This window comes from Narcine bancroftii, chromosome 12 (assembly GCF_036971445.1).
Source record: "Narcine bancroftii isolate sNarBan1 chromosome 12, sNarBan1.hap1, whole genome shotgun sequence".
Lineage (NCBI taxonomy): Eukaryota > Metazoa > Chordata > Chondrichthyes > Torpediniformes > Narcinidae > Narcine > Narcine bancroftii.
In genome coordinates this window covers 70142389-70159660 of record NC_091480.1, presented here as the reverse complement: position 1 = coordinate 70159660, position 17272 = coordinate 70142389, and the positions used below count along the sequence as shown (strand labels likewise).

General features: G+C 39.1%; 1 protein-coding gene across 5 annotated transcripts in view; it reads left to right on the top strand.

Moving 5' to 3' along the window:
• Positions 1-17272, top strand: part of med24 (mediator complex subunit 24) — a 114616-nt gene that overhangs the window by 15040 nt on the left and 82304 nt on the right. For all 5 annotated transcript variants that reach the window (XM_069906767.1, XM_069906768.1, XM_069906766.1 and 2 more), the window contains exons 6-8: positions 209-429; positions 4688-4799; positions 8216-8363. In XM_069906767.1, the coding sequence (XP_069762868.1) occupies positions 209-429; positions 4688-4799; positions 8216-8363 (481 nt within the window). The remainder of the gene's footprint in view (positions 1-208; positions 430-4687; positions 4800-8215; positions 8364-17272) is intronic.

The window sequence follows — 17272 nt, the reverse complement described above, 5'->3', positions numbered from 1 at the left end:
AAGGTCAAAAGGTCTTGATTTGTTTGGTATCGTCACATACCAACAAACCTGCTGTGCATATCACCACCTTTTGTTTATATCTTCATTTTTATGATGACCAAATGTAAATGCTTTAAAATTGACTATGAAATTTGTATTTTATTTCTGTACTTAACTGATTTTGAAAACTTTTTCTGTGAGATCTTTATAGTGTTTTCTAATCCTTCAGCTGTCATGGCAAAGCAGAAGAATGCATAAGTCTTTGTCGAGCTTTACTAAGCACTCTAGGATGGTTGCTGAAGTATGCTGCTCGTTTTTCTGAAAGGCTGAAAGAAGGGCCAGACGCATCTGGCGAAGAACCACTCCAACTCTGTGTTAATCGGATTGAGAAAATTGTGACTAGGAGAAAGAATAGAGCTCTTCTTCATATTGCGAGGCTAGAAGAGCAAGGTATGTGCACTCGGCTAAATTTTAGGAAACCTTCCCTGATTTGCTTCTTCTGCATTAACATCCCATCCTAAATATAGATCAGGTTCCACCAAGGACTGAGGCATAGCCTTCCTATTCTTCTATTTAATTCTCTTTGAGTAGATGATAACTTTCACACCAAATTTTCCAAATAATGAAGTAAAACACAAAAGTCTGCAGACACCATAGTTGAAGTAAAAACACAATGCCTTGATGAAGGGCTCAAGCTCAGAACATTGGTTATGTATATTTTGCAACATAAAGGACACTGTTTGACCTGCTGAGTTACTCCAGCCTCATGTTTTCACTTCTAAGTAATGAACCAGAACATCCAGAGCTTTCTCCCTTTCAGAATTTTACATATTCTCAATATTTTAAGATTTCTTTTGTTTCCTGCCAAAATAGACAATTTCGCATTTGTTCCATTGCCAAATCTTTGTCCTTTCTCTGAACTTATTTGATCTCTTCATAGTTTGGTTTCCTACTTTGTCATCAATAGATAGTACATTTGGTGCTTTGTTCCATTTAGATAAATTGTAAATACAGTGCCCTCCATAATGTTTGGGTCGAAGACACTTAAAATTTTATTTGTTCCCGTGCTCTATAGTTTTAAATTTGTAATCAAACAAATGACATGTAAGTAAAGTGCGCATTCTAGATTTTATTTAAATTTATTTGTGTACTGTTATGGGCCAAGAGGACCCCAAAACCCAGCAACAATAGAAATTCACTAAGACAAATGATTACTAAAACAAAAGTTGCTTTTAATTATCTTTAAACATGAAAACAGGATCAAACTTTAACATTACTATTAACTTAACCCCCTTCTAATTCTAAGCACACGTGTATGTAATGTGTGTATACGTTCAGAAAAGTTCTTTAATTCACAGTCCAATCTCACTTCTCACTCCTCCAAGTTCACCAGTATCAGGCAATTCTTAGACTGTGCACAGAATTTAACATTTATGAATTTCAACAGGCTTTGGTGCTTGACAGTTAAATGGTTACCGCTCAGGAAGGTTCTTGTTGGTTTTCAGAGAGAGATTTGTTGCTCATTGGACACCCACAACTGATTCCTTCAGATCAGCCACTTAAGTGTCTTGCCAAAGAAACTTGCCCCATCAGGGTTTTCCAGATAATAACCGCTTTCTTTCAGGTCACCACAGGGTTCCTTATTTCAAGTGAAACATTGTACAGCCAGTTCTCTCCTCTTGTATGGACCTCTCTTTCCGCCCCCCCCACAGCAAACTTCATTCAGACAGACTGTGGCACCAGACCCAATCTTCCGAGTTCGTTCATCTGTGGCTTTCCATAACAATAATCCATGCTCCACAGCATGTCCAATTAACACCTACTCGTGAAGTCATTATAGGCATCCTTCAAAGTTTTTGCAAAGGCACCCGGAGCCTGGACTGTCTGGCTTGAGCAGAGCTCTGGCATTTTAAATGAGATCAGTTGTGTGAAATATTTGTATCTTTTTGTGACCTAACTATTTTTAAAAAAAGATAATTTTTTTCCTTTTAAAACATATCTATATAAAATATAACCTAATCCGTCACAGTACATTTTGGTTTGACCATGTAAAAATTACAACCATTTTTATACATAGTCCCCTAATTTCAGGGCACTACAATATGTAGGCCAAATAGCAATGGTATGTATATTAGTCATGCGTAGAAATTTGTTGCAAATTTCTTGCATGCAATGACTGCTTGAAGCCCGTGATTCATAGGCATCACCAGGTGCTGAGTATCTTCTCTGATGATACTATGCCAGGCCTCTACTGCAGCCATCTTAAGCTTCTGCTTGTTCAGGGGGCTTCTCCCCTTAAGTTTTCTCTTCAGAGTATGGAAGGCATGCTCCATTGGATTTAAATCAGGTGACTGACTTGGCCATTCAAGAAATTTCCAGTTTTTAGCTTTGGAAAAATGCTCCTTTGTTGCTTTAGCCATATGTTTGGGATCATGGTCTTGCAGTAGGATGAAGCGCCGTCCAATGAGTTTGAAGGCATTTGCTAGAACCTGAGCAGATAAAATATTTCTATACACCTCAGAATTCATTTTGCTACTGCCGTCAGCAGTTGCATCATCAATGAAGATGAGTGCGCCAGTACCAGTGCCAACCATACATGGGCAGGCCATAACCGCCCCCACAGATGAGGTGGTATTCTTTGGCTCTTGGGCATTTTTTTTGCCTCCACACTTTGCTCTTGTCATCACTCTGATACAGGTTAATCTTGATCTCATCTGTCCACAAGACCTTTTTCTCAGAATTCTGCAGACTTTCATATACTTTTTGACAAACTGGAATCTGGCCATCCTGTTTCTTTGGCTAACTAGTGGTTTGCATCCTGCAGTGTAGCCTCTGTACTTCTGTTCACGAAGTCTTCTAAAGACCGTGGTCATTGACACTTGCGTTGCAGACCAGCAGCAATGAAAATTCACCAAACCAAGTGTTATTTTTCTTTTAAAAGACTATATTTATTAATAACTACTAATAATATAATGCATTAGTCAAATCAAACCCAACTATGTGTGAATGTGTGTGTGAGATATGCAAATCATTGCAACTTGGGTATAATTTTGGAAAGTCATTCCAAAGTTCAGTCTTAGAAACCCATTGTCAAAATGCAGACTTTTTAAACTGATGTACAGAAGTAATCACGGAGGTGGGAGAGACTGAGTGACTAGACTGCTGAAACTCACGAATCCTTGACGAGTCGCTTCCAGAGAAATATCCTTTTGTATGAACAGTTGTCACAACCCCCATTTTTGTGTATGGGGAAACAAAACGTGTGACTTCCTCGATGCTTCCAAAACCCAGCTATGGGTTGATTGAAATGATCATTACAATGGTTATTATCTGATGCAGCAATTCTTCTGCTTCTGAAACCAAAGTACGATTCAATCCAAGAGACCTTTCCTTTGGTCATGGTGGGGTTCAATAATTGCCCTGACAGGGAGAATCAGCCTAATTGTCCATTATCACACAGTCATTCCAGCTCAGTGTTCATGAGATGGCTGCTTATCAATAATGAATGCTGTTTCCTTCAGTGTTCTACTCGCGTGATTCTCTCACCACCTGTGTCCCTGGAAAAGCAACACATTTGTCCTTTCTCTTCTCCAAAGTAATGACTTTGGAACATTCTATCCTAGTTGTTGCCATCCAGTCTCTCCACAGCTGTGAATGTTTGCAGCCTGAACTAGCCCTTAAAGTGATATTCACACAAAATGAAACAGAAGCTCGTAAGATCACATCCACACCTGCCTCCAGAAAGGTGTTTCTGATCTGGACAGGCGTTTGGGGATTTTTCTTCATTATGATGAGAATGTTTCTGTCATCAGCAGTGGAGATCTTCCTTGGCCTCCCAGCCTCTTTGTCATTACTGAGCTCATCAGTACACTCTTTCTTCTTGATGATGTTCCAAGCAGTTGATTTTGGTGGTCCTCCGGTTTGAGCGATGTCTCTTACTGTTTTATTCTGGTCTTTCAGCCTCATAATGGTTTCTTTGACTTTCATTGGGACAACTTTGGTCCTCAGGTTAAAAATGGCAACTACAGACTCCAAAGGTGTTCAGAAGCTTAGAAGCAAACCTAACTCTCTTATACCTGCACCAATGAATCAATTAAACATACCTGAATAATCACGAACACCTGTGAAGCAAAATTTCCTAAACATTATGCTGCCCTGAAATGAGGGAAATATATATTTTTTTAAATGCTGAAATTTCTAAATGGTCAAACCAAAATGTATACAAAGAACACTGAATAAAATCTGGAATGTGCACTTTAATCACGGGTGTATTGTTTGATTACAAATTTAAAACTGTGGAGCATAGGGGTAAATAAAGGAAAAAAAAAGGTCTGGTCAGAGGGCACAGTAGATGAGGCACTAGTTCTGTGGCATGCCGTTTGTACCATCTTGCAACCCAAAAAATCACTCGTGCCGGTTGGATTTCCTGTCAATTTTTCCAGCTTGTAATAAGCATTAGTCTGTGATTTCTTGTCCATCCTATTTGTATTATCATTTTTGATTTGCTTGAGAGAATACTTATCTAAATCATAAATATACTTTTGCCTTTGCAACTTGCATTAATATCTTGCCTTGACATACGGCAAGCTATGTGTGTTGAAGGTACCTCAGTATTATTTGCAATGACTTGTGCTCAGCTATGCAGTAAAAATTAAGGTGTGGCTTAAATGTGTATTAAGAGTACCTGTACATGTATTCCTTCCTTTAGTTGCATGGAATAATGTGGAGCAAGCATTCATAAAACTAACAGAAAACTGCAACAAAATAAGCAATCAACAGCTCAGGCTGAGGCTGGAAGAATGTATTGGATTGATTAAGAGGTAAGGCTTTCCCCATTCTGTTGCCATAGTAAGCTGGTACCATTTCCAAATTCAACTGGGTTTGAATCCAGGATTAAAAAGTTTGCTTGTACCATTTGAGACTGAAGATGTAGAAGTAGCTGTAAATATTTTTTTCTGGGTCATTGCTGCTGGAGTGAAATTTAATTATCTGAAACATCAAAGAGATATAAAACTAGAACATTGTGGAGAAGCTTGATGGAATACCGTTTCCCATAGTAGAATGTTGTGCTTGTCAATTGTTACTTTCAGCCAGGAGGTATCTTCAGTCCTGTTCTCGGCACTGGCCACAAAAATTTAGATTGGTGCTCCACTGCAGTACTGAAGGAAGGGTGAGCTCCTGGGTGGGGGGGGGGGGGTGTTATTTAGTGGGTGAACCTGAGGGCCTCAACCACATTACAGTTGGATTAAAAAAAGAATTTCTATAGTGCTTCCTAAAGAAAAAGAGGAACATTCTTCCATAACTCCTGGACAATATCTTGCCTTCAGTCAACATCACTGAAATAAGTTGTCATTATCTGCATTTCAAAAATACTTAAAAGCTTAAGTCATTTTGAACATTTAAGGTTGTGAAATATAATGTGAACATGAATGATTTTACTTGTGTCAATAAGAGTAGGGGAAAAAACAATTATTAAATCTAACATTAACAAACAGTAAAATTCCAGCAATGTTGGGACTCTCCCAGTGGCCAACCATTTCAATTCTGTGCCCCAGTCCTGCATTGACATGCCTGTCCATTGTCTCCGGCACTGCCAAATAGGCCACCCTCAAATTACAAGAGCCACATCTAATAATCTGGCCTTCTCTACACCAGAGAATCTGGACACAGACTGGGAGATTGTTTCACTGAGCACATTCACTCTGTTCGCAGCAACGATGGGCATTTCCTAGTGGCCAACTATTCATAAGAACATAAGAAATAGGCGCAAGGGTAGGCCATCTGGCCTGTCGCGCCTGTTCCACCATTCAATGAGATCATGGCTGATCTGATGCTTGGCTCATCTCCACCTACCTTCCTTTTCCTCCACATTCTGTAATTCCCCTAGGTAAAAGTCTGTCCAACCTTGCCTTAAATATATTCACTGAAGTAGCTTCCACTGCTTCAATGTATATCGAATTCCATAGATTCACCACCTTCTGGGGAAAAGCAATTCCTCCTCATCTCTGTCCTAAATCTACTACTCTGGGATCTTGGGACTATGTCCTCTCGTTCTAGTCTCCTCCATAATGGAAACAACTTGCCTACCTCTACCTTATCTATGCCTTTCATAATTTCATGTTTCTATAAGATCCCCTCTCGTTGTTCTAAATTCCAGAGAGTACAATCCCAGGCAATTCAATCTCTCCTCATAAGCTAACCCACTCATCTCTGGAATCAACCTGGTGAACCTCCTCTTCTCCACTTCCAATGCCAGTACATCCTTCCACAAAAAAGGAGACCAGAACTGCACACAATACTCATCATGCAGCCTCATCAGTAACTTGAGCAGTTGCAGCATAACCTCCTGCTCCTAAATTCCATCCCTCTATCAATGATGGGCAACATTCCATATCCCTTGATAGCCTGCTCCACCTGCAAACCAACTTTTTATGATTCATGCACAAGCACTCACGGCAGCATGCTACATTCATTGCCATGTAAATAATTATTTCCATTCTGTGCCCCAATCCCATGTCTGTCCATGGCCTCGTGCACTGGCCAAACTGAGGCCACCAATAAATTGGAGGAGCAACACCAAATATTTTGTCTGGGCAGTCTCCAACCAGATGATACCATCTATTTCTTTGGTTTCTGTTGGGCCACTCCCCTGTCTCCCTCATCTCTCTGTCTCCTTTACTCCAGCTCTCAATCCACTTCCTCTTCTGTTCAAAGAACTATCCCCCTATCACTACTTAACTTTTTTCTCTGTGCCCTCCCATCCATATCAACCTATGACCTCTTGCCTGTGAGCTTGTGTTTCTCCCCCTGCCCTTCTCCCCACATTTTCTTCAGGTGTCTGCCCAAACATTGATTGTGTATCTTTATCTTTACTACATAAAGAACACTCCTTGACTTGCTGAGTTTCTTGCGCAATTTTGTGTAAACTACAATCACAGCCTCTACAGACTTCTTTAAGTAACATTTGGATGATGTTCACAGCTGAAAAATCTGCACTGCATCTTTTCCATTTCTTTTTTCAGTTGTAAAAGATTTACTCTAATAACTTTTTAAAAAAAAAATAAAAAAAAAATAATCATCAACATCTTGGTCAAACCAGACAGTTTGATTGGCATCCAATTTGTAATCCTCAACATTGATTGTTTCCATCATTCAGTTCACAGTAGATGAAATATGTGTTATCTACCAAATGCACTGCTCTTGAACTATTCTGATAGAACCTTCCAGATAAGAGACTACCACTTTGGATTAGGATGGGCAGGTGTGTGGAATACCCATCACCTGGAGATTGTCCTTCAAAATTTTGACCCATCCTGTCTTGGAAATATCATCATTCTTTCTTCATTCTCTCTGAATCTGGAATCCCACATCTCCTTAAATTAAGCATGACATTAGATGAAGCATCACATCAATACCTTCCTCAAAAGTTAGGTCGGCACAGTAGCGTAGTGGTTGGTGGAACACTATTACAGCATCAGTGACCTGGGTTCATATCTTCCACTGTTTGTAAGGAGTTTGTACATTCTCCCCATGTCCATGTGAGTTTCTTCTGGTTTCCTCGAAGACATGGGTTAGGAGGTTAATTAGTCACATGGGTGTAATTGGGTAGTATGGGCTTATTAGGCCTAAAGGGCATGTCATTGTGCTTTATCTCGATAATGATGATTACTCTAGTAGTCCAAGAAGGATGTCGCCACTCACTTTCCAACAGCAATTGGATATCTAGATTCCCCTATTGTCATATAATAGTACAAATCGTAATATTACACAAAATTGTCTTCTGCATGCTGTAAGGTAAACAAAGAATTGCCATTAGTGTCACTCAACACCCCTTATAGTATGACAGAATGATGAACATGAGAGACTCCCTTCAGACTCAGAGTGTCCATGGATTTGGCTCCAGCACTCCTTTATGGGCCATAAATGCTGATTTTACCAGTGAGTGATAGCCACATCCTGGAAAATGAATAGGTTGCAAATATAGTTTGGAGGTAAAATAAATTCAAGAATCCAGGCATGCAGAAAAGTTAATTGACTAGTATTTTTGTCATTTGTTCATTTTTCACTGTTGCACATATTGCTGATTTGCAGGAATCTAATTCTTTGTACCAAAAGTAATTTTTAAAAAAAATTATTTCTGTCCAAAAACAACTTTGGCAGCTCAATCATAGAGTTTAATAAACTGCTGTTTTTTTTTAATATATCTGCAATATTAAGCAGTACAATTTATTTCTAGTGTTCCAGTCATAACTGCTCAGTCTGAGCAGAACACAAAGATGGAATTCCCCACAGTTCATGCCCTGATTATGTTGGAGGGAACTCTCAATCTCACATCTGATACTCAGTCACTTGTGGAACAGCTGATCATGGTGAAAAGAATGCAGGTAACTGGCATCCAATGGAATCTTAAACTTAATGTCAAGCAGAAAAATAACATACAGTAAAACCCCTGGTGTCTGGAATTCAAGCAACTGGCAAAAAAATGAGGCAAATAAATTTTAAATATTAAAATCTTCTTTGGCTTGGCTTCGCGGACGAAGATTTATGGAGGGGGTAAAAAGTCCACGTCAGCTGCAGGCTCGTTTGTGGCTGACCAGTCCGATGCGGGACAGGCAGACACGATTGCAGCGGTTGCAAGGGAAAATTGGTTGGTTGGGGTTGGGTGTTGGGTTTTTCCTCCTTTGCCTTTTGTCAGTGAGGTGGGCTCTGCGGTCTTCTTCAAAGGAGGCTGCTGCCCGCCAAACTGTGAGGCGCCAAGATGCACGGTTTGAGGCGTTATCAGCCCACTGGCGGTGGTCAATGTGGCAGGCACCAAGAGATTTCTTTAGGCAGTCCTTGTACCTTTTCTTTGGTGCACCTCTGTCACGGTGGCCAGTGGAGAGCTCGCCATATAATACGATCTTGGGAAGGCGATGGTCCTCCATTCTGGAGACGTGACCCATCCAGCGCAGCTGGATCTTCAGCAGCGTGGACTCGATGCTGTCGACCTCTGCCATCTCGAGTACCTCGACGTTAGGGGTGTGAGCGCTCCAATGGATGTTGAGGATGGAGCATCGGATGTCCCCCAAAGTTCCTCAACATGATTATCCAACTGCACGAAAACCAACAAGGTCGGGTCAGATACAGCAATGAGCTCTCTGAACCCTTCTCCATTAACAATGGCGTGAAGCAAGGCTGTGTTCTCGCACCAACCCTCTTTTCAATCTTCTTCAGCATGATGCTGAACCAAGCCATGAAAGACCCCAACAATGAAGACGCTGTTTACATCCGGTACCGCACGGATGGCAGTCTCTTCAATCTGAGGCGCCTGCAAGCTCACACCAAGACACAAGAGAAACTTCTCCGTGAACTACTCTTTGCAGATGATGCCGCTTTAGTTGCCCATTCAGAGCCAGCTCTTCAGCGCTTGACGTCCTGCTTTGCGGAAACTGCCAAAATGTTTGGCCTGGAAGTCAGCCTGAAGAAAACTGAGGTCCTCCATCAGCCAGCTCCCCACCATGACTACCAGCCCCCCCACATCTCCATCGGGCACACAAAACTCAAAACGGTCAACCAGTTTACCTATCTCGGCTGCACCATTTCATCAGATGCAAGGATCGACAATGAGATAGACAACAGACTCGCCAAGGCAAATAGCGCCTTTGAAAGACTACACAAAAGAGTCTGGAAAAACAACCAACTGAAAAACCTCACAAAGATAAGCGTATACAGAGCCGTTGTCATACCCACACTCCTGTTCGGCTCCGAATCATGGGTCCTCTACCGGCACCACCTACGGCTCCTAGAACGCTTCCACCAGCGTTGTCTCCGCTCCAAATATTAAAATAAATAATAAAATTATAGGTAAAATACATATTTTTAAAATTCTAAAAGTAAATGTTCTCTGAAGTTGCACATAAACCTTTGGTGAAGATGGGAGCAAATATTCAGCTAACAGAGTGCTTTGGTCATGTTTTGTTTGCAGCAGCTGTTTGAATAAAGTTGTGTGAAACTGCAGTGGCATCACCCAAGATGAAGAGCTGGTCAATGCTGCTCATTGTTGGGTTGACTTTCTTAAAGTGTCTCCTTATCCCTGCTTAGTAAGAGTTGCCCCAGTCAGAGGCTTTATCTGTAAACTTGGGGGGGGGTTTAATTATCTATAATGTTACTGTTCATCTTTTGGGCAGCTCCATGGAGGGGGAAGAACCGCAGATGTAGCGACAGTTAAATGTTTTAAAAGAATGTGACTCAAAATAAAGTAAAATGCTTTAAATTTTATATATTCATCCAAGTAAAGTTTGTTCATTGTAAGTCTAGTATTTTTTGTCTTATAAATGGTTTATTCTAAATACAGGTGTGTTAGTTAGACTTTGTAAGAGTAAGTCTCAAGCAACTGGAAAATACATTTATCTGGCATCTACTAATCACCACAAGTGCCAGATACCAGGGGCTTTACTGTAATTGCTCTCTTAGCAGCATGGTTAGCGTAGCGGCTCTGGCAACGCTGTTACAGCACAAGTGACTCAGATTCGAATCCGCCACTGTCTAAGGAATTTGAACGATCTCCCTGTGTCTGCATGGGTTTTCTCCAGGTGCTCGGTTTCCTCCCATCCTCCAAAAATGTACAAGGTTTGTAGGTTAATTGGATGGTGCGGGCTTGTGGGGCGGAAGGGCCTGTTATCATGCTGTGTGTCTATGTACATGTCTAATAACCAACTGTAAAATAATTGCTTTTGTAATTTTGTATCTCAGATTAAAATCTGTTCAAATAGATCATGTTTGCAAATAAAGCTTAATATAGCATTATTAAGAGCAGTTAAAATTGTTATGTTTTCTTCCTCATTGGCATCCATACTTCAAAATTAAAATGTTTTCCCAGAACAATTATTAAAATATTAAATTTCAATTGCCAAATGAAAAGGTCAGATGAAGGGAAGGGTTTTTGGCAGTTGCTTCAAAGAATCTTGTATAGATATGGCATTCAAGGGCTTAGACCCAGTCTTTTATTTAAAAAAAAGAACCGACAAGTGGATGTAGTGCAGTTTACAGCGATAGAAAAGATGCAGCATGAAAACCTATATTAATGTAGTTTTGTTGATTTTTGACAAAGAAAACTTATTACTATTAGAATTAATTGACTTGCTGGAGGGGCAGTTCTGTTGTTGGAGAGTGCTTGAATTCACAAGTCCCTGCTAAGTTGCTAAAGTTGGCTTATTTATCCCAGAAATATATAATTTACTCTTTTTAAAAAAAAAAATAACATAATTGTTCTTTACGGTACAAATAAAGCTGTCATCGCTTAATAAGTTCATGTAATCTGAGCTGAGATCGTAGACTTCAACTGGAGAATCTGGAACTTGGATCATTGAGTAAGAAGCTTCTTATTTAAGGACTGACGGAACAATCACAGCATCTGCAGATTTTCATGTTTCACTCTATTTAAGGACAGAGTTGTGAAGAGATTTCTTCATGCACAAGGTTTTAAGTTTGGAATACTCAATGTTAGGAGTCTGAGGATACTTGATCATTGAGTATGACCAAGGCTGAATTGTTGTACACTACGAAGGGACTTGGAGGACCTAGGAATGTGGCTGGAAAAAGGAGCAGCCTTGATGATATTAAATGGGAACTAGGCTCTAAGGATTCCCATAGCCTATTCCTGGGGCAAAGTTCTTGTGTTCTAATAAAGACAACATGTGGTTGTAGTGATGTGGATCCATTCCAGTTTGTCTATTGTAGAAACAGGTCTATAGTGGATGCCATCTCACTGACTCTACACAAAGACCTGGAATATTTGGACAGCAAAGATGCATTCATCAGGATGCTCTTTATTGACTACAGTTCAACACTTAACACCATCATCCCCTCAAAACTGATCAGCAAACACTAGGACCTGAAAGTTAACACCCTACTGTGTAATTGGATCATGAATTTCCTCTCCTCCAGACCACAATCAGTAAGAACTTCTCCACAATCTCCATCAAGTACCAGAGCATCATAGGGCTGTGTTTTTAGCCCCCTGCTCTACTCACTTTACACCTATAACTGTGCAGCTCAAAACAACAATAACATCTACTAATTTGCTGACTAAAGGAAGGGGATGAATCAGCAAACAGGATGGAGATTGAAAACTTGGTTTAATGGTGCACTGTTACACCTCACCAGCAGCAATTGAGAGACACATAAACAGATGGGTTAAGTTTAACTCCAAATTTATTAACAATTGTCATTAATAGAATTTACAATAAACTTTACACGAGAACCTAAGCCTTTATGGCAACTATATACTAACAACAGATATTCATAATTTGTATATGTATATATGAAAAAACCCTGACTATTATAGTCCAAGCCCAAAATGCCCCAAAATAAAAGTCTCAAAACAAAACCTCGTCAGCCACAATAAAGGGTAAAACCTTGTGCTTTTGATTCTTAGTTAATTTTGTGCCTGTCTCTTTAAGAAAGACTATTGTTTGTAGTGTTACCATAATTACGATGGTGTAATGTTGTAATATTCGAGCAGACTAGGAGCTTGCATCGCATTCTTTGATGAACCATGAAGGAGACGCAAGCTCGAGATAATTTTCTTTGAATTCATCTTATTTGTCTTGTATCTTGTATAACTCTTTGAAGTTGAATATCGTTCTGTCTTTAAATATAGCTGAATGCTTTGTTTATTCATCGTTATGAAAATCTTAGTGCGAAGTTGAGCAAATTGTTTATCTGTTTTATCAATGAATTAAAGCTGCATCTACAAAGTTTGGTTTTTTGGATTAATAAGATAGTAATTCGAAATAACGTGCTGGTGTTTTTCTTTGAAGATGACATGCTTTGAAATTAGGATATATTAGAACCTGGAAAGTGGTGTCTATATTTTGATTCAAAGAAAATTATAATTGTGAACTTTGGAACAAAGGCTTGTAAAATTTGACTGAAAGAACTCATCTTGTTAAAAGACAGAGACATTCTCGCAGTAAAAATAGAATATTCCAGAAGCCTCTATGAGCCATGTTTGTGAATTATGCAGTTTAAACCAAGCCAAGGACTGCAAGACACCTGTGACATTGGGAAGATAAGATACAACCCTGGTTTGCAGATTGTGGCAGGAAGCCCAGAAGAATGTTTTCTTGAAAGTTATAAACATTTATGATAAACCAGCTTGTGTGAAGTACCACATATTCAACCAAGCAGCAATCCACTTAAAGGGACCAAGCAAAATACAAATTTTTTACAGTTCCCAGGAACCAGGATAAGCAAAGAGAAGACACACTTCAGTGTGAAGAACCCAAGATGGATAAGAAGTCTCATTGGGCTAAAGAGCAAACTGCTCCTCTCAAAGAACTCTTTGGTTGTGAGTTGAGCCAGCCATCAAAGAAGAAGTGGCTTCAACCACCAAGCAAGAAGACACCGTCAAGGCACTGCAGGCCTCATTAGCTGACTTAAAGGTTGGTGGAACTGGAACAGATGAATGTACATTGCAAAGCCCCACTGGAGCTGTACCAAGCAAAATGCAGAAGGTAGAGACTCAATCAGAGGTATCTGAAAGTTCAGATGTGAGTCCTGATGATAGTATTTCCAAGGTTATGAGCGCAGGAAGACCTTCAAAGGCATCTATAGCAAGTACAGCCTTGCATGCTTCAAGCATATCAGCTGTGCATGCTAAGGTGCAAGCAGACTCAGCTACTATTTGTGCACAATATGATTGGTTTGAGAAAAGACATGCTTTAGAAGATATGGAAGCTGAAATGAAGATTCAGCAAGAAGAACAAAGATTATTGAATAGAGAAAAGACTAGAGCTTGATGAACAACCTGCTTTGAATATGACCAAAGCATTAGCTCATGTTTCTGCAAGATTTTTCACTCAAAGTGACCTACCCAAAGGCTAGCACCTAACATTCCAGCAGATCAATGGGTACTGCAGCCACAAGAAATGAGTGTACTCGAACAAGGAGCCATGGGTGGCACTGCTAGTGCTCAAATGACAATGACCAACCCTGTGGAAAGAGCTAGCAACATTCAATCCCTTCCAAGCGCACAATATATGAACCATCCCGAAAGGAGAATTTTTCAAAAAGTTCAACCATGCGAGTTGATCATACTCAACCACTGATGTCTCTTCATGTTGCTGAAGAACCAGCGACAAGCCAAGGATCTCCACCAATGTCGTCACTTACACTCTTACACCTATGGCACCAGTTCAAGATCCGTTTGCTCCAGTCACAATCAATCGCAAGCCACGGTGGACAAGACAATATATTATCATTCGTAGCAAAACAAAATGAAATCTCTGCTATGTTAGTGCAGCAACAAGGCTCATATGGTTTACCCAAGAAGGAAATTCCAGTTTACTGGTGATCCATTGCAATAGCTGACATTCATGAAATCCTTTGAACATCACCTTGAAAGTAATATTAAAAACGCTAAAGATCATGTGTGTTACCTGGAGCAGTATACTGGAGGACAGGTGAAGGAACTAGTCAAAAGTTGTCATTATGCGAATTCAAAACAAGGTTTTAAAAGGGCAAAAGAATTATTGCATCATCATTATGGCAATGAACATAAAAATCATAAAATCACAAGGGCCCACATCGACAAGATTCTTTCTTGGCCAGCAACAAAATCAGAGGACACAAAAGCTTTACAGGCTTTGCACTCTTTCTGAGAGGTTGTTGTAACACAATGGGAAGTAGTGTACATTTGCAAGAGCTGAATTTGCCTGCTAATTTGTCGATTATTGTAAATAAAATGCCTTGTAAGCTGAAGGATTAATGGAGAACCAAAGTTGCAGAGTTTAAGATTCATCTCAGTGGGATGCCACTTTTGAGGATGTTGTACAATTCTTGGAATAGCATGTGCATGTTAATACTGTACCAGTATTTAGAAATATTAAGGATACTTCAATAGTTCCTAAAGATGTAAAGAAGTCAAAGTCATCATCTCAACAGAAACCAAAGGAAAGTACCTTTGTTACTGCTGTGTCAGAAACAAGCACAAGAAAGAACATGGAAACAATGGAAAAGGAAGTTCAGGAAAGCTGTTTGTATTGCAAAGCTAAACATGCTTTAGAAAGATGTTGACGATTATAGAAAAAGTTGCATGATGAGAAATTAAACTTTTTAAAAAATGGAATATGCTTTGGTTGCTTGTAAAAAGGACACATCAGCAAAACTTGTAATAAGTGACTCAGTTGTGATGTATGCAGTTTAAAGCATTCCCAAGTTACTGCATACTCAATGAAGTAAAGTTGAGAAGGATGTCAAATAATCTGAATCCAAGATTAATGTGACAGTCAGAGAGGATGCTTCAGTTTCAGTTCAGACAAACTGTCTGTCTTACTGGGGCTGGTGACAAAGCTCTCTCAATAGTTCCTGTGCAGGGTAAAACTAAAAAAGGAAGCTTCATACTGAAGACCTACGCATTTCTTGATTCAGGAAGTAACACCTCATTTTGTACTGTTGAATTATGAATAAACTTCATCTTCATGGTAAAAGATCACAGATTTTGACGATGAATGATGAAAAGAACATTGAAACTAATATAGTTTCAGGTTTACAGATTGGTGAATTGAATAGCAATGAATTTTGTTATCTTCCAAGTGTATATACTCAGAAGACTGTACTTGTGTATAAGGAGAATATTCCCTATTCAGATGATATCAAACAGTGGGATCATCTAAAAGACATTTGCTTATCCAGGATTGATGCTAAAATAGAGATGTTAATTGGATTAGATGTACCAAAAGCTCTTGAACCTCTAGAAGTAATGAGTCAAAATGACAGACCTTTTGCCATGAGAACATTGCTTGGATGGACAATTAATTGACCATTAGAAGGAAAAATGAATAATGATCAAGAGACGTTGAATGTAAATCTCAACTGAATTTTAGTCGTCAAACCTAATGATCTGTAGGAACAACATTTTAAAATTGATTTCCATGAATGTCTTACAAATATTCAAGAACCTTCAAAGGAGGATAAGCAGTTTCTGGATTTAGTTTCAAATTCAACATGTTGATGGTCATTACTGTATAGCATTACCTTTGAAGGAAAGAGAAATTTGAATGCCAGATAATAAAAATAATTGCAGAACAGTGTATGCTGAATTTGAAGAGAAAATTCAAGAGAATTTCTTCCTTTCATTTGGAATATACCAATGTCATGTTGGACATGATAACCAAGGGTGATGTAGAAAAGGTATCAGAAGATATCTTGGAATATAAAGATGGGAGAAAATGATATTTGCCTCATCATGAAGTTGTACATCCACAAAAGGAAAAACTACGTGTTGTATTTGATTTTTGGAGCATCATTTCAAGGAGTTTCATTGAATTCTCAACTTTGACAAGGTCCAGATTTAACCAATACTTTAATAGGTGTTCTGATAAGATTTTTTATAAACCTATTGTAATTGCTGTAGATATTGAAGTGATGTTTCAAGTAAAAGTACCATCAGAAGATTGATTTTTTTTTTTCTCTATGATTGTTATGGGGGCCTAATGGCAATTACAGTAAAGATATGATTGAATACAGAATGACAGTTCATTTATTTGAAGCAACTTCGTCACCGAATTGTACAAATTTTCTTTAAGGAAATGTGCTGAAGATATGAAGAGCAACTTAGTTCTCAAACTATAAACATCATCAGAAATAATTTCTATGTTGATGATTGTCTTACTTCAGTGGTTTCAGAAAAAGAAGCAATAGACCTTTATCAAGACTTAAAGGAGATCTGTAATAAAGGAGGTTTCTTCCTTACGTAACAGTCAAGATTTGTTGGTTGTTATTCCTGAGGCAGAAAGAGCAAAGGAGATAAAAACCTCTTGGATTGTGATGTTCTACCTGTCAAAAGAATTCTAGGGGTGCAATGGTGTGTTCAATCTGATGTTTTCAAATTCAAAATTGTTTTGAAAGAACGGCCTTTTACAAGAAGAGGTATTCTTTCGATTGTAAGCTCCATATATGATCCTTTGGGAATATTGGCACCAGTTGTATTAATAGCCAGGAAAATTCTGCAAGAATTGTGCAGAAGGAAATTTGGATACCAGATTCTATCGCACAAGATTGGATGAATTGGATTGAGAGTCTTAAAATGTTAGAAAGTTTGGAAGTCAACAGATGTTTTAAACCTACAGACTTTGGAATTGCCACATTTGCTCAGTTACACCACCTTGCTGATGTGTGCGAAGGTGGTTTTGGTACTGTTAGTTATGTCTTTTTTCTTTTCTTTTCTTTGGCTTGGCTTCGTGGACGAAGATTTATGGAGGGGGTAAAAGTCCACGTCAGCTGCAGGCTCGTTTGTGGCTGACAAGTCCGA